The sequence below is a fragment of the Ictalurus punctatus genome, chromosome 1 (assembly GCF_001660625.3).
Source record: "Ictalurus punctatus breed USDA103 chromosome 1, Coco_2.0, whole genome shotgun sequence".
Classification (NCBI taxonomy): domain Eukaryota; kingdom Metazoa; phylum Chordata; class Actinopteri; order Siluriformes; family Ictaluridae; genus Ictalurus; species Ictalurus punctatus.
Window position 1 is genome coordinate 870,282 of NC_030416.2, and position 27,219 is coordinate 897,500.

The following is a 27,219-nucleotide window of genomic DNA, read 5'->3' on the forward strand; positions in this document are numbered from 1 at the left end:
ACCTTAGGTTGCAAATATTTTTCAATAATTAAAAAATAACACAGAAACAAATATCTGTAGGTTTATAAATGTTTTATTCGTCTACTGCCATTAACGTCACAACACAGGTGAGAGTGTGGAGTTGGATTTTATTCAGTTCATTGAAAATACATACATCAAATCCCGTTGGATGTACAAACACAAATTATGTAAATACAACTCAGTTCAATCACGTTTATATATAAGTATGTGTGTGTATATATATATATATAAAGATATATACTGCTCTTTTATGATATCCATCGATCTTCTATACCGCTTTATCCTTTTAAGGGTCATGTGGCACCTGGAGTCTATCCCAGGGAGCATGGGGCACGAGGCGGGGTACACCCTGGACAGGGTGCCGATCCATCACAGGGCACAATCACATACACACTCACACACACATTCATACACTACGGACACTTTAGACACGCCAATCAGCCTACCATGCATGTGTTTGGACTGGGGGAGGAAACCGGAGTACCCGGAGGAAACCCCCGCAGCACGGGGAGAACATGCAAACTCCACACACACAGGGCCACGGTGGGAATCGAACCCCCGACCCTGGAGGTGTGAGGCGAACGTGATAACCACTAAACCCCTTGGGGGTTAAAATTTTTGTTTACCTACATGAGCTAAATTGATATCAATATACCAAACCGGATTTCATTATTTCAACCCTTTCACCCAGCCCTACACTATACAGTTTTTAATAACTTATTATTTTTCTGCAGGAACATGCGATGCAGCCGGATTTGCTTCTAGCGGTTCCTATGGATGTGAGGAATGGGTTTTAGCACTGCTGCAACAAGAGCACTGTGAGCAGTTTGGTGGCATCCAGCTGATTGTGGTAGGCCTCCACACCCTACATAATGCTTGAAATGTAGTTTCTCCACACGGCAGCTGGAGAAGCTTCTGTCGGCTCCTAGTCGTTTCGTTTCACTCTTTCTAAATGTCAATATACAGTGTGTGTTAAGGAAGGTAATTGGTTTTATTGTGTGCTTTATGCAAATTTGCTATGAAATTGGTCTTAAATTTTATTCTGCGTGATATTAAAAATGTCTTAAGAAGTCTCCTAAACCTGCAGATTCCTTGTACAAATGTTCTTTATAACTACATTTTATTTTACTTTCTTTATCAGATTTAAGCAAAAACAACTAGCTGCTTCTCTGTAGAAACACCATGGCAGAGTGCCAGCATTCTCCACCTGGGTAAGGTTTCCTTTAACTATACACCCAATCAAAGGATCGGGATGCATTGATAAAAAATAAAAAAAATTTTTAAAAGATTATTATTTTTCACAGAACAGTTTATTCAGCTCTGGTTATATTTTCCTGGATTAAAGATTCACACAATTATTCATGCAATTTAACTAGAGTCGTTCTCTATGATGTAATTTATGTGTAGGAATGAAGACAAAACAAGAGAAGAACGATTAAATGAAATCAGAGAAAAGAGCAGATCAAAAGAAGGATTCATCACCAGATATATTCTGAACACCAGGACTGTAACTGAGGGTGAAAGACTGAAGAGAGTGGTATTTGGAAAAAAGGACGAGAACAAACCTCACAAAACCATATTAATTGTTGGAGAAACAGAAGCCGGAAAGTCAACTAACATCAATGCCATGGTCACCTACATCCTGGGTGTTGGTAGTGAAGACAGAATTTGGTGTGAGATCATAGAAACAAAAGAAAACCAAACTGATTCTCAGACAAATGCAGTCACAGTGTATGACGTGTTTACTAAACACAGCCCGTTCTCTCTGACCATCATCGACACGCCTGGGTTTGGAAGCACAGAAGGTATAAAGGAGGATATAAAAATTGCTGAGAGTTTACTCGAGTTATTTAGATCTGAAGATGGAGTTAGTGAAATTGATGCCGTGTGTTTTGTAGTGACATCACTCACCTCTCGATGCACTGAAAGAAAGCTATATGTTTTTAATGCAGTTCTCTCTTTATTCGGCCGCGACGTGGAGAAAAACATCGTTGTGTTCATCACACATGCCTCCAGAAAGCCTATTAATGCTATTAAGGCCATCAAGGAGTCGAAAATTCTGTGTTCTCAGGATGATAGAGGGGAGCCTGTGTATTTCAGGTTCAACAACAGTCACTGTGAAGACTTTAATGATGAGGGATTATTTGGTGACTATCAAGCATCATGGGATCTGTTAAAGACAAACATGGAGAACTTTCTGACCTTTCTGAACGAAATTAAACCCATAAGCATGAACTTGACTGTAGCAGTGCTGAGAAGCCGCAAACAACTGACATCATCCATCTCCAATTTAAAGGACAAAATAAAATACAACGAACTAAAGCAAAGGGAACTTGAGCAGACAAAAGATGAGAGAGAAAGAGACAATAATAACTTTGAATGTACAGTGGATGAGGCTTACAAAGAAAAGGTACCTATAGAATATCAGTGGTGGCACTTCGGAAGCAAAGAGGCTACTTGCTGTACAGTCTGTGAGGAGAACTGCCATTACCCAGGATGCTGGTGGGTAAGAGATCTTTCCTGGTGTAGTGTCATGTCTGGGGGGAACTGCACAGTGTGTACTGGAAGGTGTCACTACACTAAACATGTTAAAGAGGGGAAAATCTATCAGGGAAAAACAAGGAAGGTCAGGAAGACTATGGAAGATCTGAAACAGAAATACGAGACAAAGTCTGACAAGACAAAGAGTTTGATAAGTGGACTGGAGGATGAAATTGCAGAACAAGAAAACGAAAAGATCAGACTGGTGGAAGAATGTTATCAGTGTGTGGTTAAACTGGAGGAGATCGCCTTAAATACTGACTCTGTGTATACACTGCACCATCTGGACTTTTTGATCGAGAAAGTGAAGGAAACAGGAAACACAGATCGAGTGCAGAGACTTGAAGAGATTAAAGAAAGAGCTGATGATAAACAGTTGGCACAGGCAAGACAATGGTTCAGTGCAATGTGTCACTAATAAATGCATAATGGTGAAAAACAGACGTTTATATGAGTAAATAAAGTAGAATTGTCGGTTATTGTTCATTTTAATCATCATTATTCTTATCAGGGTCTAAAGGTAATTTAATAATGTGAACTAAAGAACTATTGTTGCTAAAGGAGGTTCTACATGTTATTGAATTATAGAGTGCACTTATAGATTGTATTTGCACAACAAAACAAATAAAAAACAAACGGGGGGGAAACAGGAGTCAGTGTTTGTGACAGAACTATAAGAAATCGTCTGAAGGAAATGGATTTGCGTATAGAAAACCGAATGAAAACCAGCACTGACGCCTAAACAGAAGAAAACAAGGTTACAGTGGGCTAAAGAGAAGCGGTCATGGAGTGGATGATTGGATGAAAGTGATGTTCAGTGACGAAGCACAAATCTGCACTGGCCAAGGAGACGATGCTGGAACTGTTGTCGTTCCGGACACTTTTCTCATTCGATTGTTGGAAAATGAAGTGATTGTTCAGGATGATAATGCATCTCACCACAGAGCAAAGAGTGTTAAAGCTTTTCTTCAGGAAAGGCAGATCAACTCCATGACGTGGCCAGCACACACGGGAAAATGGGCCTGTGTATGCCCGTGTAGATATTCCATTAAAAATCACCTGGAATAGTCTTTTAAAACATTAACAATGTCTAGACTGTATTTCTGATTCTTTCTTTTAAAAAAAATAATTCATTATTTTTGTTTGATTTACTTTAAATTTCATAATTTTAACTGTAATTGCTTGCAAAAACCTCCTGTGGTCAGTAGGGCCTCAGGATGAATAAGCTTGGCTGTTTATTTTATATTATTATTATTGTTGTTGTTGTTGTTGTTGTTGTTGTTGTGTTTGAGAAATCTAATGCAGTTTTGTTCCTTCATACAATGTTGAGAGAATCAGTTTGAAGACCAGATGGTGGTGGTATCTATGTTAGTAATGTCTAGTGTAATGTGAGTGTAAAAAATGTTAAATAAATAAATAACCTACAAAGTCAACTGATAATTGTGAAGCTTTGTTAAATCAAATGTTGCACCAGTTGTGGTGAATTTTATAGGAAAAGATTTATTTAAAGGTGAAACAACATGATTATTCATTTCTCAGGTAACTGTTTGTCATGGCAGTTTATTTATTTACTTACTTATTTACATTTAATATGAAAAAGATTGGTGTAGTATTGTAAAAAAAAAAAAAAAAAGTTTAAAATTCCCCTCAATTTCGGGTTGAATATCTCTGGTGGGGGACCAGACACGAACCTGGTTCTTTCCCCACAGAACAGTAGTCCTTTATAGTAGCTGTAAATATTTTGAGTTTGAGATCCCACTGGTTACAGAGTTAGGGCTAATAGAAATCTGGGCTAAAAGCCTGCTTTCAGATTTCAGGTTCGTATCTTGTCCCGCACCAAAGATATTCAACCCAAAAGTGAGGGAGTTTTTTAAAAATGGCACTTTCTTGCCCCATAAGAAGAAATAAAAGAAGTCTCAAACCTGAAGTGTTCTGCATGCACTTAGCTAGGTACCCTCTAAAATTAAGACTAAGACTAGAACCCTTCCCATTAAAAATTGACTAAATGTAGAGATGTGAGCAAACTTAAGCATCACATTTGGTCTTAAGTTCTAAGTCTAAGAGACACAAATGTGCAAAATGTTTATCTAGGACCAGCATGAGCCGAGGTATTGGGGTTTCTGTAATCAGTCGTACAACCTCGATTCCAAAAAAGTTGGGACGCTGTGTAAATTGTAGCCTAAATAAAAAAAGAATGCAATGATTTGCAAATCTCATAAACTCGTGTTATTCACAATAGAACATAGAAAACATATCAAATGTTTAAATTGAGGAAATTAACCATTTTAAGGGAAACATAAGATGATTTTGAATTTGATGGCAGCATCACGTCTCAAAAAAGTTGGGACTCGGGCAACAAAAGGCTGGAAAAGTAAGTGTTACTAACAGTCATCAAACAGGTCATTGTCCAGTCAAATTTATTCAGCCTTTTCACTTAATCGGCCGAACACTGAAAATGCGTTTTTTGCTATTTTCGGCCGAATAATTTTGGTTGCCAATCATTCGGTGCATCCCTCCTTAAAACCAGTGCAGGAAGCTGGAGCAGCCAGGGGGAACCACTGGGGAATCAAAGGCTGGTATACAGATACAGGCATTATGCTCTCCTTGCTGCTTCCATGTTGAGGCGAAGTATTCTGTCACGTAATGGAGGTTAGGCTGGATGCAAATGCAGATAAGAGCTTTTATTAAAGAGAGGCAGGCAGACAAATCCAAATCATAAGACAATAGTCTGTTCAAAAACAGGCAATGTGTCAGGCGATTGGGCAAACGGACATAAACTAGGCAAGGCAAAACCTCATAACAAGAAACAAGATCAAAGACTATAAAACAAAACCAGGAACAGGGTACAAACACTTGGTATGGTGACAACACTCAATACTTCGTGAAGTGCAAAGAGACACGAGGGGTTTAAATGACAAACGTAATCAAGGGTGAACACAAAACGGCTGAGACTAATAATGACACATACGGGAAACAACCAATGATGCAGGACAGGACATAAACCATAACAAATGCATGTGTCAAAGGTAAACAAAGTCATTGTCACTGAAATCGATCTCGCACATCAGGTTTCCGAGCACGCTGCATGCTACAGCACTAGCTCCAAGGGAAATCGTGACAATCATTATCATTTAAAAGCTGTATTTTGTGTTTACTCAGATTGCCTTTATTTTATCTTAGATTTTGTTTACATTTCTGAAAGAATTTACTATGAGATATACACAAACAAAGAAGAAATACTTTTTCACAGCATTTTATAATTCACCTAGAATTAATGCACTATACATGGGCCTGTTTTTAGGAGCTCTTCAAGGAAGGAACAACAAAAAAAATACATGAAAAATATCAAACCAATAGAAGGATTCCTCACAAGATATATTCTAAAGACATGGACTCTACGTGATGGTGAAAGACTGAAGAGAGTGGCATTTGGAGAAAAAAATGAGAGCAAACTTCATAAAACCATAATAATGTTGGGAGAAACCGGAGTAGGGAAGTCGACGCTCATCAACGTCATGGTCAACTACATGCTGGGTGTCGACAGTCAAGACCGAATTTGGTTTGAGATCATCAAGACAAAAGAGAACCAAACAGTTTCAGAGACATGTGCAGTAACGGTGTATGACATCTTCACTGAGCACAGCTCGTTCTCTCTGTCCGTCATCGACATGCCTGGATTTGGAAAAACAGAAGGTACGAAGGAGGATTTAAAAGTTGCTGAAGGTTTACTTGAGTTATTAAGTTCCAAGGATGGAGTTCATGAAATTGATGCATTGTGCCTTGTGGTGTCATCAAGCACTGTCCGACTCACTGAAAGACAGAGCTATGTTTTTAATGCTGTTCTCTCATTATTCAGCAATGACGTGGCCAAAAACTTTGTCGTGTTCATCACACACGCCACAACAAAGCCTACAAATTCCATTAAAGCCATCAAAGAAGCCAAAATCCCATGTGCGCAGACTGATGATGGGGAACCTGTGCATTTCAGGTTCAACAACTGTCACTGTGAAAACTTTTACGTGAGATATGATCGTGAAGAGGACAATGAAGAACTGTTGCAAGGTTATCAGGCAGCATCGGATCTGTTCAACGCAAGCGTGAAGAGCTTTTTGTCTTTTCTAGAACGGAACAAACCTGTAAGTTTGAAGAACACTGAAAATGTGCTGACGCATCGCAAGCAACTCGTAGAACACATCGCTACATTAAGGGAACAAGTCAAAGTGATGCAACTTGAACATGAATTTACTGAGTCCTACAAAGAAAAGGTACCGATTGACCAGTCCTCAAGTTCGAGCAAAGAGGCTACCTGCTGCAGTGTGTGTGAGTGGAACTGTCATTACCCAGGATGCTGGTGGGTCAGAGACCTTTCATGGTGTAGTGTCATGTCAAAGGATAGATGTACAGTGTGTCCTGGAAGGTGTAAATACACTGTCCATGTTAAAGAGGGGAAAATCTATGTGCCAAAAACAAGGAAGGTCAAGAAGACTTTGGAAGATGTGAAAAAGAACTATGAGAAAGGGACTGAGGAGAATAAGACACTGATGAACCAGCTGGAGGAACAAAGAACAAATCAAGAAAATGAAATAACCAGACTGGTGGATGAATGTCATAAGTCTTTGCACTTCCTCCAGGAGATCGCCTTAAAGACTACTCTTCCTGACCTGGACCTCGACCTCCTGATAAAGGAAGCAAAGGAAACTCAACGTAGAGAAATAATACAGAAACTTGAAGAACTGAAGAAAATGGTTGAGGAGTTCAAAAGGGCAGCGCACTAGACGTACACAACAGAATGTTGTTCTTAAAGAAAGTTCCGGATCATTATATGAAAATGAATACATGATGAAAATCAACATCACCCACTAATAGATTACTCAGTAATTTTTACTTTTTTTGGGACGTTCACCAGTATACAAGTTTAAACCACACAAGCAGCTCAAATTTTCTCAATTTAAGGGGGGCACTGTGGCTTCGTGGTTAGCACGTGTGCCTCGCACCTCCGGGGTTGAGGGTTCGATTCTCGCCCTATGTTAGTGGAGTTTGCAGGTTCTCCCCATGCTTCAGGGTTTCCTCCAGGTACTCTGGTTCCTCGCACAGTCCAAAGACATGCGTTGTAGTCTGATTTGGCATCTCTAAATTGTCCATAGTGTGTGAATGTGTGTGAGATTGTTCCCTGCGATGGATTGGCATCCCTTCCAGGGTGTCCCCTGCTTTGTGCCCGGAGTTCCTGGCTCCCCCCAGCCCTATATAGGATAAACAGTACAGAAAATGGATGGATATTTTTATGTATATATAGGCCTCCAAAGCTATAGCGAAGGCAGAAAACCTGTTTATCGCTAGATTTACACAAACCTTTTTTTTTTATAAATTTTTTTCCAATAATAAATCTAAGATAGAGAGCAAGCGTAGTTAGTTCGCTGGTGCTAGCTGGGACTGTTAAATATCTAGGTAGCGTAGTTAGTTTGATTTTGTTGGGGGTTTTTTTCTTTCAGAATCATCATGACGTCTTGTCTGTCAGCAATTTTGCTATTGAAATAAAAGCTAAGTGTGAAAGCATCCTAACACATGCACTGTACTTGGAGCACTGGGATTCATCACCAACCCTACACCAGCCTAAACACCAAATAATCCGATAGTAATCCGATTTGACGGCTCAATCGGATTGAAAAGCCTTCATGTAAATACCTTTTATCTAATCCGATTGAGAGGGGCAAACATGACCATGTAAACACTTGTATCCTATTATTTTCTCAATTAGATTCAAAAATACCTTGTGCACATGTACAGTGCATTCCACATCTGTGAATTCCTTAAGAACAACTCTCTCCCACCAATCTTGTCTTCGTACCTTCATCCAGAGTTAGCAGGTTACTGGAGGTGGAATTAGTGTGATGTGGTGAAGCCACAAAAGATGTTGCAACACTGCTTGTAGTTGTCTTCGTTGGCCGAGTATAGTCAGTAAGATTGGGGGGGGGGGGGGGGGGGCGATGTTGCTGACATGTTTATATATGTCAACAAAGCAAATAAATCCTATTCGGTCATTTGATGTCACGTCCATGGCTTTCTTTCTCCGCTATTGTATGGTTGGCATGACGACAGACGCTGCACATATAAATAAATATTTGAATCAGATTGCAGTGTTTAGGGTATACATGAACAGATCTGCAATTGGATTTAATTCATTCAGATTGACGAAAATGGGTGCATGTAAACATAGCTGGTGTTGAAGGCCAAAGTCAAGCATAATGTGCCTGTTTCTCTGGCATGGAAGTGGATGTGACGTGAAAACCATGTGGATCAATGTAAATTTCTCATTTACCAACTGAGAGATGTACTGGTGACCTCTCCTCACTTAACCTACAGTACACATACCTGTTCTACGTGGTGACCTACAGGCCAGAAACAGGATCTTCAATCAGCCAGAACTCCATGTAGTTATTTACAGAAAGAATCTGAGACGATCTGGGGTATTTACACTGACCTTTGAAGTGTCTCAGAAAACTTTTACACAACTTCAGCTTGAACCAAAACAAACTGTCTGAAAGAGATACTGCAGATTCTTACAGTCACTGTAAAGTCTTTAACTCTTATGCGGGGATGTACAGGGTTTATATTGTATGTGTGCTGATTTCATTCCTTCCTTTTACATTGGAAGCAGTAAAAGGCACTGAATATAATTCTAAGGGGGAATGCTGAGGTAAAAGTATTGGTGTATTTTGAAGGTTTGAAAAGAGAAAGAAGAAGAAATGTGCACAAATATCACATTTATGGGGTTAAGTATTTCTTAATTTAACCTTTAATATTTTACAAATGCTCACGTTTCTGTTTTACTGTTTCTGCTTTTCTTTATTTTAAGTACAAACTGAACCAAGGCTCAGAGTTTTGATGAACAGGATGTGAACTATTTGGATTGTGAAAACATTTTTACTGTTGATTATTCCTCATAATGAAATAGATTGAGTAGTTTCACTCCTGCAGTGGTAACAGTCTGACATGGTGGATGCTAGTCAGGAGAGAGGGGGGCACAAACTATTGGAGCATATCAAGAAAACAGTAGAAGCCATGACACAGTCCATTAAAATGGTGGAAAGGTTTAATGATGATCTAAAACTCCAGAGCACCATCGTTTTCGTCCAGCGTTCATCTGCTTGTGTTCTTTCTTTGAGATGTGAGTGTCTACTGTCTACTGTGTTTGCTGTTTATTTTATTCGACCTGTTTCTGTTTCTATTATTCCTGAACTAGATCATGAAATATTACAAAAATGACAACCTGGTCTGGATTTGTTTTGGTTCCAGAGAGATTTCCCTTGAACTGAGAACCATAAGGGCTTTCAGTACTGGACTATCTCTTACTTTTTAGACGGATAGTACTGTTGGTCCGTGACCTAGTGAACCAGTACCAGGACGTATTGATTGATGGAGACTTCAAAGCACGTCTGTAAGTCGCTCTGGATAATGACGTCTGCCGAATGTAATAAATGAAAATGTTATAGTAAAAACCAATCTGGAGCATCTGATGCACCTTTTGGCCACAACGTTCACTATTTAACACGATTTAAACATACTTCTTTTGATCTTCTCGTTCAGCGTACTAAACTATGTGTTTGCTTGTCATGTGATAAATATAAATAGTGTGCAGTTAGTTTAACTGATAAAACCCAGCAGGTGGTGTCGCTACTGTATCTCACAGCTCCAGGGTTCCTGATGTGATCCCGAGCTCGGGTTACTGTCTGTGTGGAGTTCCATATGTTCTCCCGTGCCCGTGTGGATAGACTACTGATCCACCAGGATAAAGTGCTTTTTGAAGATTCAAGAGAGAGAAAAGGCGCGGCTGGTGAAGGAACGACGGTTTATAGCTGCTGTAATGTAAGTTCGAACAGGAACTCATTTGTTTTGTGGATGTCTTTGTGGTTAAACTCCTTTTGTTTAAAACAATAATCTGATTTAGAAGCTAGGATTAAAAAAAGAAAAGCGGGAACATTAGTTTTGCTTCAGTTTTTATGAATAAAACTGCTATTGTGTTGTGAATTTAATATTGCAATATATATTACTTTTATTTAGCTAATTTTGTTCTGAGGTGCTGTTTACTTGTCTAAACTGGTTTAAATATAATCTCTGAATGTCTAATATCATTGAAAATAAAATTAAAGTGTCGCTTGGGGTTATATTTTGAAAAGAGACAGTTTCTGTTATTCCACTAGGGGGCAAAATAGAGCAATAAACTCAGGGCCAGAAAATCAGCTACTGACAACATGTGCTAGTGATCGAATTCTTTCATTAGCAAGCTAAAAAAAAAAAACTGACAAATTAAAGTGAGTCCATTATAGTTTCTCTATAAAATGTGTTCAAGCAGAGTGAATACCAAAGCAGGACACTGTGTGGTAAAAGAATCATTTGGAAACTTCTTTTCCATCAATTAACAGCCGGCTCTGAAAGTAGAATTGTAGGACGTTTCACAGAATATCTAACATTTTATTATGTGTTGCTTTGTGCTTTGTGTGAGGGGTGTAAACAGTTTGCTTTCCCTCACAGAACAGACCAAAAACAGCATCTCCAGCTCCATCTGTCAAATCTGACCAGTCAATGGATCCACCTCATAACTTCTAAACATTTCAAATCCCCTGAGGTGAAGATTTAAATATATACTGTATGTGGAAATGGCATAACAGTGACTTGTAGAAATAATTGTTTTCTTAGATGTTAGTTTGATATTAGGTGCATTCAGAAGCAGCACTTTAATTACAAGATCTGAATCTTCAGAGTGGAGTTTTATTTACTTCTGCTGACTGTTATATTCATACAGTATTAAACACAGAGAGTCATACACCAGTCTACTGATGATGGAGCACTTGAGGTGTGGAGTGTGTAAAGATATGCTAAAGGAGCCTGTGTCTATCCCTTGTGGACACGGTTTCTGTGAAACCTGCCTCCTGTCCTGCTGGACCAAACCAGCCCATGAAGGAAGCGTCTCCTTCCCTCAGTGTAGGAAGAGATTTAAAACTCATCCTGCATCGTATCCAAACGTGGTCCACATGCTGAAGCAGGATCTTCTCAGTCCTGTTCTTCCTGCTCAAAGTGTCGTTGGACCTGGAGATGTGACCAGTGATATTTGTAATGGTGAGAAGATCAGAGCGGTGAACAGATCTATCTGTGAAACACACCTGAGACAGCCGTACACACCTGAAGTGTCTGGAGCAAAGCTGGAGCCGAGACTGTATCAGCTGCAACACCAAGTCCTGTACCAGTGTGAATCTTCTGTGAAGGTGAGTTGTTGAATATAGTCAGTCAGAAGCAGCTATCAGGATTGTGGGGGTTTTCTGTGATTTTGGCTTGTGAGTAAATGTGTGTTTACAATCAACTCCAGAATTATTCCTGAAAATGAATATATAAAATAAACATTACACACAATGGCCCTTATTTATCAGCCTTTTAGTAAAGTTGGGTGATGTTTGCAGCCAAAGCACGCTAAATATTCCCACCAGATTTTACATTTTTTTTAGTAATGCTGATTTCCTTTGTACTCGCTTATGGTTATAAAACAGCTGTAAATTATGCAATGGCACCGCTGATTTACATTCAGCCACGCCCACTAAACTAAACTGCCTGGTCTCATATTTGATGATGAGTTCACATGTCTTGCTTGAAATACAAAGAGAAATATAAACCATCATATTACAGAAATGGACAGGTGTAGTTTCAAAGATCTGCTGTGCACAAAAAACAAAACAATAGAAACCCTCATAGAATTCGTAATGGTTTAAAATAGTTATACTGGGAATTTGTACTGGTTTTAATCGAAACTGTAATGGTGCCTGTTGGTCTATATTTATACACGTATAATATATTGTTTATTTATTGGGGAAAATAAAATGTTCTTACTATCATTTATTTATTGCAAGAATAATATCCATACTAATACATTTAATAAATAAATAAAATAGATAATGTGATATGCATTTAGTGGTTGTTCTCAATATTTGTTTAAGTAGTCCAACTGAAAATGTTTTATTTAGGTTTAATGGATTTAGGGGGAAAGAGGTAGGTGTGTGTAATTGCACTAATATTTAAAATAAATAAATAAATAAATAAATACATTCCAGTTTGTACTTGAACAACAAAACCAAACACAGGTCAAAATACATGTAATTGTCTTCGTGGATTTACATTACACCACGTGGTTTTACAATAGATATTTACGGTGTGTTTTGATCAGTACCAAAAATAATTTTGGCCTCAGGTGTAGGCCGTGACTATGACGTCACAACGGGTGCTTCTATTCTTCTATTCTATTCTATTGATTTCTAGTCTAGTCTAGAAATTCTCCTCATTTACTCATACTCGAGGTAAGTTGGCTCTCCTTGTACTGAGCAGAGTGAGTTGTCTGATTATAAACGATATATAAGTTTAGTATAAGACTGTGTTTATAACTGAATACACACAAAATGTGGTGAAATATTGTTTAAGTATTAAACGGTCAGTTGCTGTTTCACGGAGCCTCCGCTGGGTGTCAGTGTCGAGTGCGCTGTGTTGATCCAGTGAGCTGCTGCTAATTAGGATGGGATTTTACAGCGTCTAGGCTAAATAACTCTCATTACCATTTAAACGAGGAACAGACAAACGTTATATAAAAGAAGGGAAATGATTTAAACGAATACATCAACACTGGTTAAGTAGCACAATCAGGAGAGAGCGAAAACGCTCACCGTGGTGTTTAAAGTAGGACTGTGATCATGCGATCCTGCCGCCATTTTGATTCCCCCCGCCGCCATTTTGTGTCATTTCGATATAATTCATACACGGTATGTAAAATGCAGCAAAATGGAGGAAGATTAGCCCACCATGCACAATAATATTCATCAACACAGACTTTTGAACAAACTTATTTACATTCTGGTGAAAGCGACCTCTGGTGGTAAAAACGGGCATGGCTTTATCTCTCCTGTTCATCCCTTATGTTTCTGTGTTAGAGAAACTTTAACATTTTAGAAAATGACACGCGCCAGTGCCACCTTCACCTCTGGCTCTCTCATCAGGAACAAACGTATCAATTTAGACCTGGAAGTTATATACTTCTGTAAAGCTGCTTCGTAACGATGTCCATTGTGAAAAGCGCTATACAAATAAAACGGTATTGAATTATATATATTTCGCGTGATCTTAAAAACCTTTTGATCTGAAGGTGTATGAGTAAATGTGTGAAATCTGTGTTGTAAAACAAAATATAATTGTGCCGACGTATTCATTTCTTTCATTAGAAAGGCAGGAGATAAGCGTCCGGCGTCGGTGTGAACTCCTTTAATCCTGTTTAAAAAGCATCTCGGCGAAATTCCTCAAGAAATCAGTTGAGAAAATGCCGAGAATACATTTCAGGAAATTCTAGGAAAAAGGGTGTCTACTTTGAAGACGCTAAAATACAAAATTATTCTGATTTATTTTGGATTTTTTATCGCAACATAATTCCCAAAGTTCCATTTGTGTTACTCCAGAGTTTTGATGACTTTATTATTATTATAAAATGTGGAAAATAATAAATAAATATAAATGAGTGGGTCTAAACTTTTGACTGGTAGTGTAAATAAATGCTATAAACAAACAATAAACATGATATAAATTGCTAATGTTCCACAGATTTTCAGAACGTGATTGAAAATGACTGTTATTACAAAGCCTACCTGCGAACAACGTGCACCAAGTAAGACACACACACACACACACACACACACAGTGCATTTTAGAAGTAGTAGAAGACGTTACTCCGTAGCCCTAACTGAGGTTTCGACTCCAGGTCTGGACAGTGAAGATGACTTTGAAGAGGTCCCTAAGTTTCCTGGTCCTCTTATGAGGTGAGACCCGCTTTCTCCTCCCATATAGTGCACAGAAGTTAAACATTCATTTGAAGCTGTAAACCGTATTGTTGGGAGTTTAATAATACGTGTGCACAGTAATCCACATAAAGCAGCTGTTCCAACATCTGTTGCAGCAGTGACCTGCAGAAGGAGGACCTGATTCGGTTTATCCGGTGGAAAGCACAGGAGTGTTCTGCAGAGCTTTATAAACGTGACCACGCGGAGGCCTATTTCTTATGGAAGATAATGGAATTGATCTTCTGTCGAAACGGAGTAAGTGTTCATCGATTGTTTCAGCAAAGTTCAAAATATATAAAGACATGTAAGAACACATTCTCTGATTGTTCTGAATAATGTACTCGTATTCAGTTACGTCTCCAATACTAACATTTACCTAATGATATTTCTTGTACAGAAAGAGATGATGTGTGAAGTTGCTGCAGTGATCTTCAAGGCCTACAGCAGGCTCAGGAATAACTTTCCACGAGTGAGTATATCACGCATCAGTATCAGCATCTGTCTGTACATGATTGTTTTTGGCAGCACCATGCTAACTAACATGACAGTTTGGGTGCCCAGATGGTGAGAGATGGAAGGAATGGTGTCTTCCTCTGGCAGACCTTTTGTGCTCCTCTGCACCAGATGATGAGATCAGAGAGGCTCTGATTAAGATGGGAGATGATCTTGGTATGGATATGCTCCACAGTAACAGCTCCACAACATGCTAATTCTAGAAAATATATCATGTATCATGCATGTAACTCTGCGCTGTGTCATGATTCCTGATCTTCACATGCATGATGGTCTTTCATCTGCAGCCTCCAGAAGATGGACCTACGCAGCACATATCTGCTACGTTGTGGCAAAAGTGGAGCTGGGATCATGTAGTCACTTTGAACTGATCGGTTGTGACAGGTATTGTGTGCGTGTGTGTGTGTGTGTGTGTGTGTGTGATGATTTTCCAGACGTTCTACTCACCCATTATTCTATTTGCTCCAGAGTGCCATTTGGGTTGTCAGTCCTTCCTGAAACCTTTGTGATAACGGAGACGTACGAATACTTGCTGTCGCTGAGCTCAGGGCTGTCCCAGCCAAGCTTCCAGGTCGGAATTGATCTTCTTTTCTTTTTCACGGGCACTGATCAGTCAAAGTTAACCAGTGTACTGGGAATGAATGACTCTCTTGTCTCTCGTAGATCTTTAAGTTGAGCCATGTCAGCAGGGTGGTCTATTTTGAGCTGAGTCTCTTAAGTGCCGCCCCTAAATACTGTGAGACCATCGCTAGGGCAGCCTTCACTTTCCCCGACAGAATCAAAAGGAGCTTCATTGAACGGCTTATTTTGGTAAATAAGATGATAATTAATTCTAGGTTTCAAACGCAAAGTATCATCTTCATCACCAATTTACGTTCCTGGTCTGTCTTGTAGCTATCTTGCAATGTGCTAAAAGACCAGGCAGAAGAACCTGAGTGGCTGCTAGAGCTCCGGCGGCTGCACAGAACTAAATTAGCAAATGCTAATGGCGACCCAGTGCAGCACATGGCATCTACCAGCCATGACATGGATTCTGAGATTCAGGACTCAGAATGTTCCCCGAGGACAGACGAGATCCCCGCTCTCCAGTCCCCTGATCTGGAGCAGCACGCTGTCCCACGGGGTACATTAGAATCCACCATGTGGACAAAAACTAACCTGAACATAATACACAATTTCTGTATTGTGTAAGCTGTAAGTACTCTTAAGGGCAAGACTGTACTCTGTTTACTAGCTACTCATATTCAAGGGACTTTACCACACTCAAAGAAATGATACCATAATAATGACGCTATTGACAACGCAAGCCTCATTCTTTACTGCAAGAGAGGACACTGAGCGTGGTGCTCTTTCGTTCATTATTCGATTAAAATAAACGAAATGATTGTCTGCTCTACAGCTGTGCTTTATTCGCGGTACACCTTGGGAAAGGTGCTGGGGATGGGAGGCTACGGATCTGTCTTCGAAGGACACCGGATTGAAGATGGGAAAGAGGTACATGTTCTCCCCCTCCCCCGTAAACAAACCGCACGTCCCTACGCTCACTTCCTCTCCAAGATGTCGGCTCAAACAACTAATTAGTTAACTGAACAAAACCAAGACAGAAATATTTAGGAAAGGAGGCTCTTTAAGCATCTAAAGGCCGCTAGGCCCATGTCTGAACCTAACCCTGAGTCATGAGGGACTAATTCTGTTCCGTATGTGTGAACAGGTTGCTGTTAAATTTGTAGACAAGGACGACGACGACGACATCATAACAATTGTAAGTAAACTTATTTCACTTCTTGAAGACGCGGTAAAATCCAAATAACAAGCCCTTTCTAGACCAGTGGCCTGTTGCATCAGCTGAATACATGTCTGGTAATAAGATTATGAGACATTGGACCGGAGCTTGATTAAATCTAGTATGCAATGGACATTTTTATTTAGACCACAGACCATAAGAATAACTGATCTAGCATCAGAACCAATCCAAACCTTTTCCATTGTGACATTTCCGCTTGGCGTCGTTTAGATTGGTGTGTTCACGCCGAACCCGTGTCTGTTCTTGTTTTAGCCTGGAGAGACGCAGGAGCTGCCTGTAGAGGTGGCACTGATGAAGATGGTGTCCAGGCCACCTCGCTGTAGCAATGTGCTGGAGCTGCTGGAGTGGTTTGAAATAGACAATCAGTACGTCATGGTCCTGGAATGGCCCAGCCCCTGTATGGACCTGTATGATTTCACTGATCTTCATGGCGGCCGCCTGTCTGAAGCACAGGCTCGAGACGTCATGCTGCAGGTGATTCGGGCGGCTCGTCACTGCTGTGACCGTGGAGTGTTACACTGTGACATCAAGTTAGAGAACCTCCTCATCAACACCGATACCTTGGACGTCAAACTGATCGATTTTGGCTGTGGGAGACTGCTGAAGGACAGCCCCTACTACTCATTTGTAGGTAATTTCATGGGATAGAATCAGAGGGAATGCAGTGGAGAATAGGTTTTTAAATGTTTTTGTGACCTTGCTGACGGTGCTCTTTCTCTCTTTTACTCAGGCACTAAGGCATTTGAACCTCCTGAGTGTCAGATGAATTTAAAGTACGTGGGCATTCCTGTTACCATCTGGGGTCTGGGCATACTCCTGTTCTGCTTGATCTGTGGAAGCTACCCCTTTGAATCAGGTGAAGACTTTCAGCATGTACACCTGGAATTACGTCCTGACATGTCTCGAGGTGAGTCGATGCAGAAACGTCACGCTGTTAAACTCACGTAGCAGAATGACTTTAAAACGCACTCTTCATTCTTTTGTCAACAGAGTGCTTTGAGCTGATAATGTGGTGCCTGGAGATCAACCCTGAAACGCGGCCGACTTTCGCCGACTTGGTCAGGCACGAGTGGTTCACGGAGGCGGTTCAGGCGGTGTGAATTGTGCTGGATCCATATCGAGTTCTGTAAAAGAGATTGATGTGCTTATGTAATTTTACCGAGAACAGGTAATTACGTGAAAGGGGAAAAAAAATGTAGAATAAAAAGATGCTTCTATTTTAATATCTGTTTTGTTTTGCATATTCCTCCTGAAGCCAAAGATCTTGTAATGGCTCCTTGATAACTTTATTAATCACATATACATTACAGTGAAATTCTTTTCTTCACATACCCCAACATGTTAGGAAGTCGGGGTCAGCCATGATACAGCGCCCCCTGGAGCAGAGAGGGTTAAGGGCCCCGCTCAAGGGCCCAACAGTGGCAGCTTGGCAGTGCTGGGGCTTGAACCCCGGACCTTCCGATCAGTAACCCAGAGCCTTAACCAAATATTAAATATTAAATATTAATCAGATACATCATAATTAGATAAAGAATAACATGAAAATCATTAGAAAAATAAATCACATAAATAGTAATCTGATAAATAACAATTAAATAAATAATAACCTGGTAAATAATAATCAGATAAATAATAACCTGGTAAAGAATTAGAAAAATAATAATCAGATCAATAATAATTAAATCAATAATAAGATATTAAAATAATAATCAGAAAAATAATAACCTGATAAATAATTAGAAAAATGGGAGAATTGGAGAAAAAGAAGACTGGGAGAAACTGCCCAAAAACAGGTGTGCCAAGCTTGTAGCATCATTCTCAAAAAGACTCGAGGCTGCAATCGGTACCAAAGGTACTTCAACAAAGTACTGAGCAAAGGCTGTGAATACTTATGTACGTGTGCTTTTTTGTTTTTTATTTTTAATAAATTTGCAAAGATTTCAAACAAACTTCTTTCACGTGGTCATTATGGGGTGTTGTTTGTAGAATTCTGAGGAAAATAATGAATGTGATCCATTTTGGAATAAGACTGTAACATCACAACATGTGGGAAAGTGAAGCGCTGTGAATACTTCCTGGATGCACGGTGTGTGTGATCAATAAAAACTCTATCATATTATTATCATATGTTATTAGTTTGAATTTGACCCAAAGCAATCTTCACGGAGTCGCTTCCTTAAAGAGTTTAATAAACACATAAGACATAAAGGTACTTCACAGTAATTTATGTGAAAACAATACAACATGTGTGCATACATATTATATTATACATATCATATTGAGCGCTTGGACCATGATGGTGTTAACAATGTTCTTAAATGTCCTGAGGTCCAAAACACCGCCTGCCCAATAAAATAAAAATAAGAAATGCTTACAGGACTTTACGGGGAATCAGTTTCTTTATATTCATCTGTAGGTGGGTTGTTGACATGACATGGCATTTTCACCGTCACACAAGATTTAAAAATAATAATAATAATAATAATAAATCGTGTTGTCATCATTTAAAAACACATTAAATGATTAAATATTTCTTTGTTTTACATCCACCTGTTATTATACAAACTGCATTAGATTTTTACTTTTGTTTTTTGAGCCAAATCTCAAAAATAGTCCTGTGGTATGACCTGTCTGTGTTCCAGTGGCTGGAAAAAAAATCATCAGTACCCAAATGTCGCTATAGCTTCTGACGGTCTATCTGCACTATTTTTGAAAACATCACGTAGACAAGAAATTGTTTACCAAATACTTCGTCTGCTCCTCATACTCCGTGCTAGGGGGCTGAATGTTTCCTTCTTCTGGGTTCCTGCACATGTAGGGGTAGAAGGGAATGAAACTGTGGGTGTACTGGCAAAAAGATCGATTAAAAACATGAAACAGTTGATATACAATACCATTAAGTAGAGCAGAGATCAAAACCATTATAAAGGGACGCGCATAAAATATGGCAGGAACACTGGGACACAGCTGACACCGGACGACCCCTATGTACCACACAAAAACAAGTAGGCACGAGTGTGAGGCAGCGCAGGATAAGTACGTGTGTTAGAATAGGTCATGCTGGATTAAATCTAACAGAATTACAAAATTACCCAGAATAGGAAAACACCCCACTGCGATACACAAGAGACGGTAAAACACATCCTGTTAGACTGCAAGAGGAGGAAAAAACTGAGCTAGAGATGCAAATGGGAAAGCAGAAGATAATTATTGTTGTTGTTACTTTTTTCCCCTGCCAATCTGCTTCCCACACTCCAGTCCAGTAGGTGGCGGTAATGCACCTTAAGTTTGTTTGCCAATCGCCATGAAAACCAAAACCAAAAAAGAAGAAAAAAAAAATGACAACACTGGCAGGAGAAAGACATGCTGCTTCACTTGTTACTAGAGGAGGAAGAAGAAAATAAATAAAAAGAGAGAGAGAGAGAGAAAGAGAAGATGATGGTCTGTGTGACCACTCAACCAGAAAAGAGCTTACACTCGTTTCCGTTTATTCCGTTTTTTTTCTTTGACTACCTTGAGAATCAACGGCCCTAGGTCACTGTTGCCACCTTGTGGAGCAACTAAATAGTGCAACAAAATTAAATGCGCATGTGCGACCTGGTTGGACATGTATTCCCACCTTGTGACCAATATTATTACAACATGAATTTTAGCTCTAGTAAAATAAACCTGCACATGTTTTTTTTAATCTCTCTAAGACCACATTTACACAACTGATAGGTCCATATTGTTCAGCCTTGCAATGCTATTGGATGGTAGATTTAGTAAATAGGCCTGTTCACCTGGCCATGAACTCCCACAACCTGCAAATATGCCTTGAAGCACATCACCTTGTTTTACTAATTCGGAATTTCGTTTCCAGATGTTTTCCTGATTTCCCCTCTGCGCCTCCTGAACAGGCTTGGGAAAGCTTGTTTTCAAACAATCCACATCAGAGAGGAATGATTTCTAGGATTTATGATTTCATTCTGGCGTTAGGTAGTGAGTCGAGCACCAAAATTAGGAATGCGTGGGAAACGGAGTTAGGAGTACAGATAAGTGAGGGGTGTTGGGAACGTGCTATAGGGAGGGTACAGTCTACCACTTCCTGTGCTCGTCTTGGACTCATCCAGTTCAAAGTTTTACACAGAGTCCATCTGTCCAAGTCGAGACTTTCTGTGATGTATCCGGACGTAGAGGACAAGTGTGATAAATGCCATGGCTCTCCCTGCCATCTTGGCCATAGGTTTTTCTTCTGCCCTGATCTCCATGGTTTTTGGACTGTTTTTTTACCATCATGTCCACTATTCTCAGGGTAGATTTAAATCCTTGTCCATTGATTGCTGTATTTGGGATTCCTGATGCCTCAGTTCCATTGAGCTCGATACAAAAGAATATTATCGCTTTCACATCCCTTATAGCAAGACGTTCCCTACTGTTGCATTGAAAGTCTGCTAAATATCCATCCATCTCCCAGTGACTAAAGGACGTGATGTTTTTTTAAAACTCGAGAAAATAAGGTATACGATGGGGGTTGTACTGACACGTTTTATTTTTATTTTTATAAATAGCAACCCTTTATTGCATATTTGGAGTTACAGACACTTCCCCCTTAAATTTTTGTGCCTGTTGTTGGGTTTTACAATATCTATATAACCAGCGACAGTTATTGGTTAGCCATGATGAGCCGGGGTGGGGGTGGGGGTGGAGGGGTTTGTTTTGTTTTCGGTGTTTCTACTTTTTAATTTTGTTTTTTTGTTAGTATAAAAAGAAAAAAAATGTGAATGATTGTTTTACTGGACTGAACTGGACTGGACTGGATAAATCAACATTCAAGTAAGAAAGCATGCCTATAATATTTTTTCTGAGATTAGTAATATGTCTAGATCACGCAGATATGGAGGTACTGTTGAATGGTTTGATCATGTTAGATTTTGAGCTTGTTTTACAACATTGGGTGAAAGGGGTAGCAAAGTTTGCATGGATGAATTGTACTTCTCACCTGTTCCATGTAATCTTTACAGTCAGTTTGTTATTGTGAAGAGTAACATGAGTATCCCGAAGGTCTTGGAAGGTGAAGACCTCTCTCTTTTTAAAAATTACGTTTATTATTATTATTATTATTATTATTATTATTATTATTATTCAAATTTCTCTTCAATCTAGACTTTTTTTTTAAGTTTGAAATGTTTTTTGTATGATGTTAAATGCATAAAAAGTGTGACATGTCGTTGTTTAATTCATAAAAATGTTCAAGTTGTGGTGTAAGAGGAATAAAACACGCTGGGACATGCTGTTAGAGGAAAATAATCCCTTTCCGGTGGTGTTAACAGTAACTCCGGTCCATTCTGTTACAACACCACTACACACAGTGTTTATTCTTCACTTATATTATTCACAAATGAACACTTCATCCCTTCAGAACTTGAAGCCTCCTCAGGAACAGGAGAAGAGAGGAAAAACGCGCTGCTAGTGTTCGGTGTAAATGTGGAAATTGTCCCACTGCGGTTGCCGTACTTCTATTAGATAGCGTCGTTTTAAGGCTCGATCACAAAATGGCGTCCTGTCCGCTATGTAGTGCACTATACAGCGCGCGACAGCTCACTACTCCGTCCCCTATAGTGTACATATATAGTGCACTAGCTCGCTATTCAGGACGTGGCCGTAGTGTTCATCCAGCATGGAGACTTCTAGATAAACAAGACAAACTAAGCTAAAGAAACGTTTATTTATTCAGTTGTAGTCTGAGACGCTTATTATCGCTTTTTTTTGCTGAATTTTATAGCGAAAGATTATTTCGAGATAAAACAACACTAATAATCGTTTGTGAAGTAAGTATTTATGTCATGGCGGGTTGTTTTTAGCTTGCATGTGGCTCCAGTCTTGCTAGCTGGATTAGCCAGTTAGCTAGTGAGGATTCAGCTTCAGAGGATTTTATTTACAGTTTATTTTACTTTGAGTCTGGATAAACTTTTAAACTCGGCCTGTAAATGTTTTAAACAATTAGAGAAATTATTAATTTATGTTTTTTATGTAAATAAGAAATTGTTATTATTAATATTACTGTTTAACGGCCAGTGTAGATAAACATATGACGTTTAATTACTAGAGTTAAATTAATATTTATATATTTTATATATTGTCAATATAAAAAAATCATTGTAATGTTACATTATCAACTACTTTACATATATATTATTTTTATATGAATTTCTATAATATACAACACTTGCACTATAATATTTATATTTATTTAGATTTTACATAATGTGTATTTAGTAATATATAATTTTAAATATTTTATTTAGAGTAGAGTAATAAATAAATAAATAATTTTTTAAAAAAAGTAATGTGAAATGATGTGAAAAAAAGCTAAATTTATTCTTAATGAATTCAATTTCTGCACTCTTTAATTCAATGCATTGTTTTTTTGCTAGCAAGAAAATGAAATAAAATAAAGTAAATGGTGAGTCCAGTGATTTTGTGTGTGATGTGTGTATATTTTTCATGGTTGGTATCCCGTTATATTTTCTGTGCTGAAATCAGTAACTGAATGTGTTTAAAGAGCAACAGTAGTGTGTGATGATGATGATGATGATGATGATGATGTGTTTATTCCAGATCATGCCGTCCAGCTGCGACTCTCTCGTCGACGATATCGAGGACATGGTGTCCTCCAGCGAGCCGGCTCCTCTCCAGCGCTCCTCCACCAGACAGTCCGTCGTTCCCCGAGTGAGGAAACGGAAAGATCTCCTGGCGAACGAGGAGCTGCAGGTGGACAGGTGAGGTGACCGGAGACCAGACGCGGCCTGGCAGTGAGGCGCGCTAACTTTTGAGCACCTTAGAGCAGAATGTGTGACTCGGATAGCAAGAATGCACACAAACACACACCGCTTCAGCACAATGCAGTAAACAAGCACTATAGCTACACACAGGTTAGGGCTGCACAATTAATCGAACATCGATCGCGAGTACGATTTTTACTGCCCACGATTACATGAACATGATCGACTGCGATATTAACGATTAAAGTTCGTCCTCCGCTCATAGAAAACTCCGCTGCAGATCAAATCAAGCGCTTCCTACACTACAGCCAGTCACCATAGAGCGGCGCAGGGATGAAGTCATTTTGTACGCCAAAACCCCGAAACGAAATTAGCATTTTAACCCTCGGGCTGCCAGTTACTCTGCGAGCACCAGCGCTCTGCACGAGGGGACATCGTGACACTAGCACGATGCTAAATGACACTACAGAGGTTGTCAGGGACATTAAACCTCATCACGCTGAACAGGAAAAAACTTTGCAGATAAACTCAGGGCTCTACAGTGAGACCATTTCACCCGCGTTTGTGACTGAAGTGTTTTGTGCGACTGTGAATAAATATTTATTCACACCGGTGCGAGTGACCTGTTCGGCTTTGTTTAATACAATCGGGATAAAAACTACAGGAAGTCCAAAATGCATCTACAAATATAGATAAAAAAAAATAGATATTATAATAACTTCATAAAACATAAATAAAATGAGAAATGAAATAATGTTTAATTACTGTGGGTTGTATTTAATATCAATTTGACATTAATCTTAGTTCGCTATCTCCTTAGAAGTCTATTAAACTTTTTCCTAATATGGATCATGTTTGTGTTAATCTACTTTTAATTAGGACTCTTTCTTGTTTAAGATATTTAAAAATAAATATTTTATGCTTATTTATTTATCAATTAACCAACAGTATCTCATTGCTATTATTTTAATTCAGTTAACAGTGACCATGAGCAGAGATCTTACATTTAACTGTTTATGACGGACCTCCTGATTAAAGTTTAAACAAAAAAAAAGATTGGTATCTGGATCGGTATCGGCTGTAAAAATCCTGATCGGAGCATCAGTAATGAACACCATTAAACTAAAGCGCTGTGCATCTGACGGGTAAATGAACTCCCCCAATCACATCCTATATGAGATTATTCAGATATCTACACAATACACACAGAGCGGTTCGAGAACTGACTCCAGCCCAGAACCATGACAGTGGAAATGTCTAATAGTGTAGCTTTAAATATATTTAAGAGGAGCAGACTTCAAACACTGAACATTGAGGTGTATTGTATTTGTTTAGAAGGTAAACAGGTTAACGGTTGTTTTGTGCATACAGTCTGTAAAATTAACTGAAAATATTACATTTAGTTTATCAGAAGGTAAATTAATGTGTCATGGCTCACACTATGTTCCTAAATTCTGTCATAATTGACCAGCTCAAGTTCTCATGCCTACTCGTGTGTTACATTGTGGCACATTAATGTTACCATCTCTAAAAAAAAAAAAAAAAAAAAAAAATACAAAAACTTCAACTGTGCTCTTAAATGTTTGTAATTATTATGAAATAAACTGCGTCTCTCCTCCTGTAAACACTGTTATTGACTTTTCTGCATTCGCATGAATTGTTTTCATTTGGTTGATGGCATTTTTATTTTTACTCATCCTATATTTTGGGTACAATTTTATTTATGTTTTGCTTCTACGAGATGATGCACTTTAAGGACCAGTCTAATTTCATGCAAAGATTTGTACATGATCAGGAATGTCGCACGACATGGAGGTGAAAGCAGCGGTCTGTTCATTTAAATGTGAAAGTACGATAAAAATATGTCGTCACTAAAATCACTGAATAATCCTGATAAATAATCCAGATCTCAGTATTGATCAAAATAATCGGGATGATCATTTTGGCCGTAATCGTGCAGCCCTAACACAGGTGTTATAATTTATCATTAAAATGGGTTGTCACAGGTTTTACCCCCATCAGGGCAGTTCTAAAAATCTGTTCTCAGTTTCATACGAATGATTACCAGCCGATTAAAAATATTACTCTTATGATGATTAAATCAGCGCTGATACTCTTCTTTAATAAGATCAAATCTGTGTTTCACTTGAACAATAAAACACTAAAGTTACTGATGTAAAGCAGGAACTTTTTTTTTTTTTAAAGAAGCAGTTATTACTACTTTTGTTTTAATTATTATTATTTTTACTAATTAGTGTGAAATAAAGAATAAATCTGTGTTCATTTGACTTTTTATATATTTTATAAATTAAATTAGTACTTTTATTATATAATTAGACCATGAATTGTAATCATTGTATTATAAATATCATGTTCTAATTGTATAATTACAGATGTTCTCATTATAATCGAGTTAATTGTTTTGTAATTAAGGCGGTTCAATTCGGAGACAATTTTGCATTTATATAAAGTTATTTAAAAATATTTAGAGCTGTGATATTATGTAATATTTAACGTAATGTAATATTAGCAGTAATATTATAATTGTAGTTTAACAGCCACGTTTCTGTAGTTAAAAATGTTAAAATCGAAAACTGTTTTTATTTAAAAAAAATATATCTAAAAGAGCATTTTTTTTCCCTTTTAAGTTGTAAATGTTAAATGCAGAAGGTCTTTATCGCCATCTGGTGGCCAAAATATTAAATACATCTTTGCTTTGCTCCTTTTATAAATAAACATCAGATATTTAAAAAAAAAGCCATAATTAATATTTTTTTACACTTCGTAAGTTTAGCTGGAACAGAGTCCGTTGAATTAAAACATTTTGTAGTAAAGATTTAGCATGTTTTGTGCAGCCGGTAGTGTTTATTTAAAAAAAACAAAAACTTTTCTTTTTATATTATGATATTCAGAAAGTCACGTTTTTTTTTCTCTTTGAGCAAACCGAATGTAGTTGCATTGTGGGAAAATACAGCATGAAAATGCGGTTTGAGAATGCTCCAGACTAATCTTCAGAACCCAGGTGTTTAATCGCCGTGCTGGTGTTTATAAGTGTTTATTTCCTCTCGTTAGCGTGATCCCGGGCACACAGAAAGTCTGGTTGAGGACGTGGGGCTGCTCACACAACAGCTCAGACGGGGAGTACATGGCTGGACAACTGGCTGCAAGCGGCTACAAGATGACTGGTAACACACGCACACACACACACACACACACACACACACACACACACACACACACACACACGCGCGCGCGAGGTCCTCATGTTTGATGAATACATTGTAGTATTTTAACCTTCAGGACCCGAGAGAGAAAATCAGTAATGGTCCAAAATATCCAGCAACTATAAAATATCCCAATTCTGTAGGTGTGTGTTTTTATTTATTGAAATGAAAAATAAACCATGTGTTTTTAAATGCAACAGTTTTATAAGTAACCACTAGATGGCAGTGAAGCACCACAAGTTCTTTTTCCCCTCTTGCATTTTTAGAATTAAGGGCTCCTAGTTAAATATTGGGATGGTTTAAGGTTCCGGTTTTGGTACGTTTTATGAAATTGAAGTCCTGTGAAGGTCACTGGGTCTGGGTTGCTTGGTCCAGGTAGTTGGGTCGGGGTACTCGAATTCAGGTCACTAGGTCACTGGGTCTGAGTCAGTAGGTCTACGATGGAAGAAGATTGGGGAGTGGATGATGGGTCTAGGTCACAGGGTTCGAGG

At 38.6% G+C, this 27,219-nt stretch overlaps 3 protein-coding genes across 10 annotated transcripts in view; all 3 read left to right on the forward strand.

The window, feature by feature from the left end:
- The first annotated feature begins 953 nt into the window (after positions 1–953).
- On the forward strand, positions 954–3,995 carry LOC128628627 (uncharacterized). Its single transcript, XM_017464787.2, has 3 exons — positions 954–975; positions 1,163–1,232; positions 1,429–3,995. The coding sequence occupies exons 2-3, from the start codon at positions 1,204–1,206 to the stop codon at positions 2,978–2,980; spliced, it is 1,581 nt and encodes a 526-aa protein (XP_017320276.1). The 5' UTR covers positions 954–975; positions 1,163–1,203; the 3' UTR covers positions 2,981–3,995.
- Positions 3,996–8,617: 4,622 nt separating this feature from the next.
- Positions 8,618–17,963, forward strand: LOC108263728 (PAS domain-containing serine/threonine-protein kinase). Of its 8 annotated transcripts, none has more exons than XM_017464823.2 (19): positions 8,618–9,727; positions 9,856–9,997; positions 10,222–10,425; positions 11,092–11,185; positions 11,363–11,822; positions 14,188–14,251; positions 14,345–14,402; positions 14,540–14,678; positions 14,821–14,892; positions 14,972–15,092; positions 15,224–15,320; positions 15,405–15,507; positions 15,600–15,746; positions 15,831–16,059; positions 16,336–16,430; positions 16,648–16,698; positions 16,993–17,371; positions 17,471–17,647; positions 17,731–17,963. In XM_017464823.2, the coding sequence occupies exons 6-19, from the start codon at positions 14,209–14,211 to the stop codon at positions 17,838–17,840; spliced, it is 1,821 nt and encodes a 606-aa protein (XP_017320312.1). In that variant the 5' UTR covers positions 8,618–9,727; positions 9,856–9,997; positions 10,222–10,425; positions 11,092–11,185; positions 11,363–11,822; positions 14,188–14,208; the 3' UTR covers positions 17,841–17,963. The 8 variants fall into 8 exon arrangements, with proteins under 8 accessions (XP_017320312.1, XP_053542514.1, XP_017320332.1 ...); XM_053686539.1 differs by having other exon boundaries at positions 9,920–9,997; XM_017464843.2 differs by having other exon boundaries at positions 9,920–9,997; positions 10,225–10,425.
- Positions 17,964–22,367: 4,404 nt separating this feature from the next.
- Positions 22,368–27,219, forward strand: part of cdkal1 (CDK5 regulatory subunit associated protein 1-like 1) — a 214,459-nt gene continuing 209,607 nt past the window's right edge. The window contains exons 1-3 of the mRNA XM_017464881.2: positions 22,368–22,550; positions 23,341–23,501; positions 26,577–26,689. Coding sequence (XP_017320370.1) covers positions 23,344–23,501; positions 26,577–26,689 — 271 coding nt within the window. The 5' untranslated portion in view covers positions 22,368–22,550; positions 23,341–23,343. The remainder of the gene's footprint in view (positions 22,551–23,340; positions 23,502–26,576; positions 26,690–27,219) is intronic.

What these genes read in the sequence shown, in the direction of transcription:
- LOC108263728 (XM_053686567.1), top strand. Translation starts at nt 14,209, where the DNA reads ATGACTGTTATTACAAAGCCTACCTGCGAACAACGTGCACCAA. An exon ending in TGTCCCAGCCAAGCTTCCAG is followed by an intron (nt 15,508 to 15,599) that starts GTCGGAATTGAT and finishes TGTCTCTCGTAG; the next exon opens with ATCTTTAAGTTGAGCCATGT. An exon ending in CCCCTACTACTCATTTGTAG is followed by an intron (nt 17,372 to 17,470) that starts GTAATTTCATGG and finishes TCTTTTACTCAG; the next exon opens with GCACTAAGGCATTTGAACCT.
- LOC128628627 (XM_017464787.2), top strand. Translation starts at nt 1,204, where the DNA reads ATGGCAGAGTGCCAGCATTCTCCACCTGG. An exon ending in TGCCAGCATTCTCCACCTGG is followed by an intron (nt 1,233 to 1,428) that starts GTAAGGTTTCCT and finishes ATTTATGTGTAG; the next exon opens with GAATGAAGACAAAACAAGAG.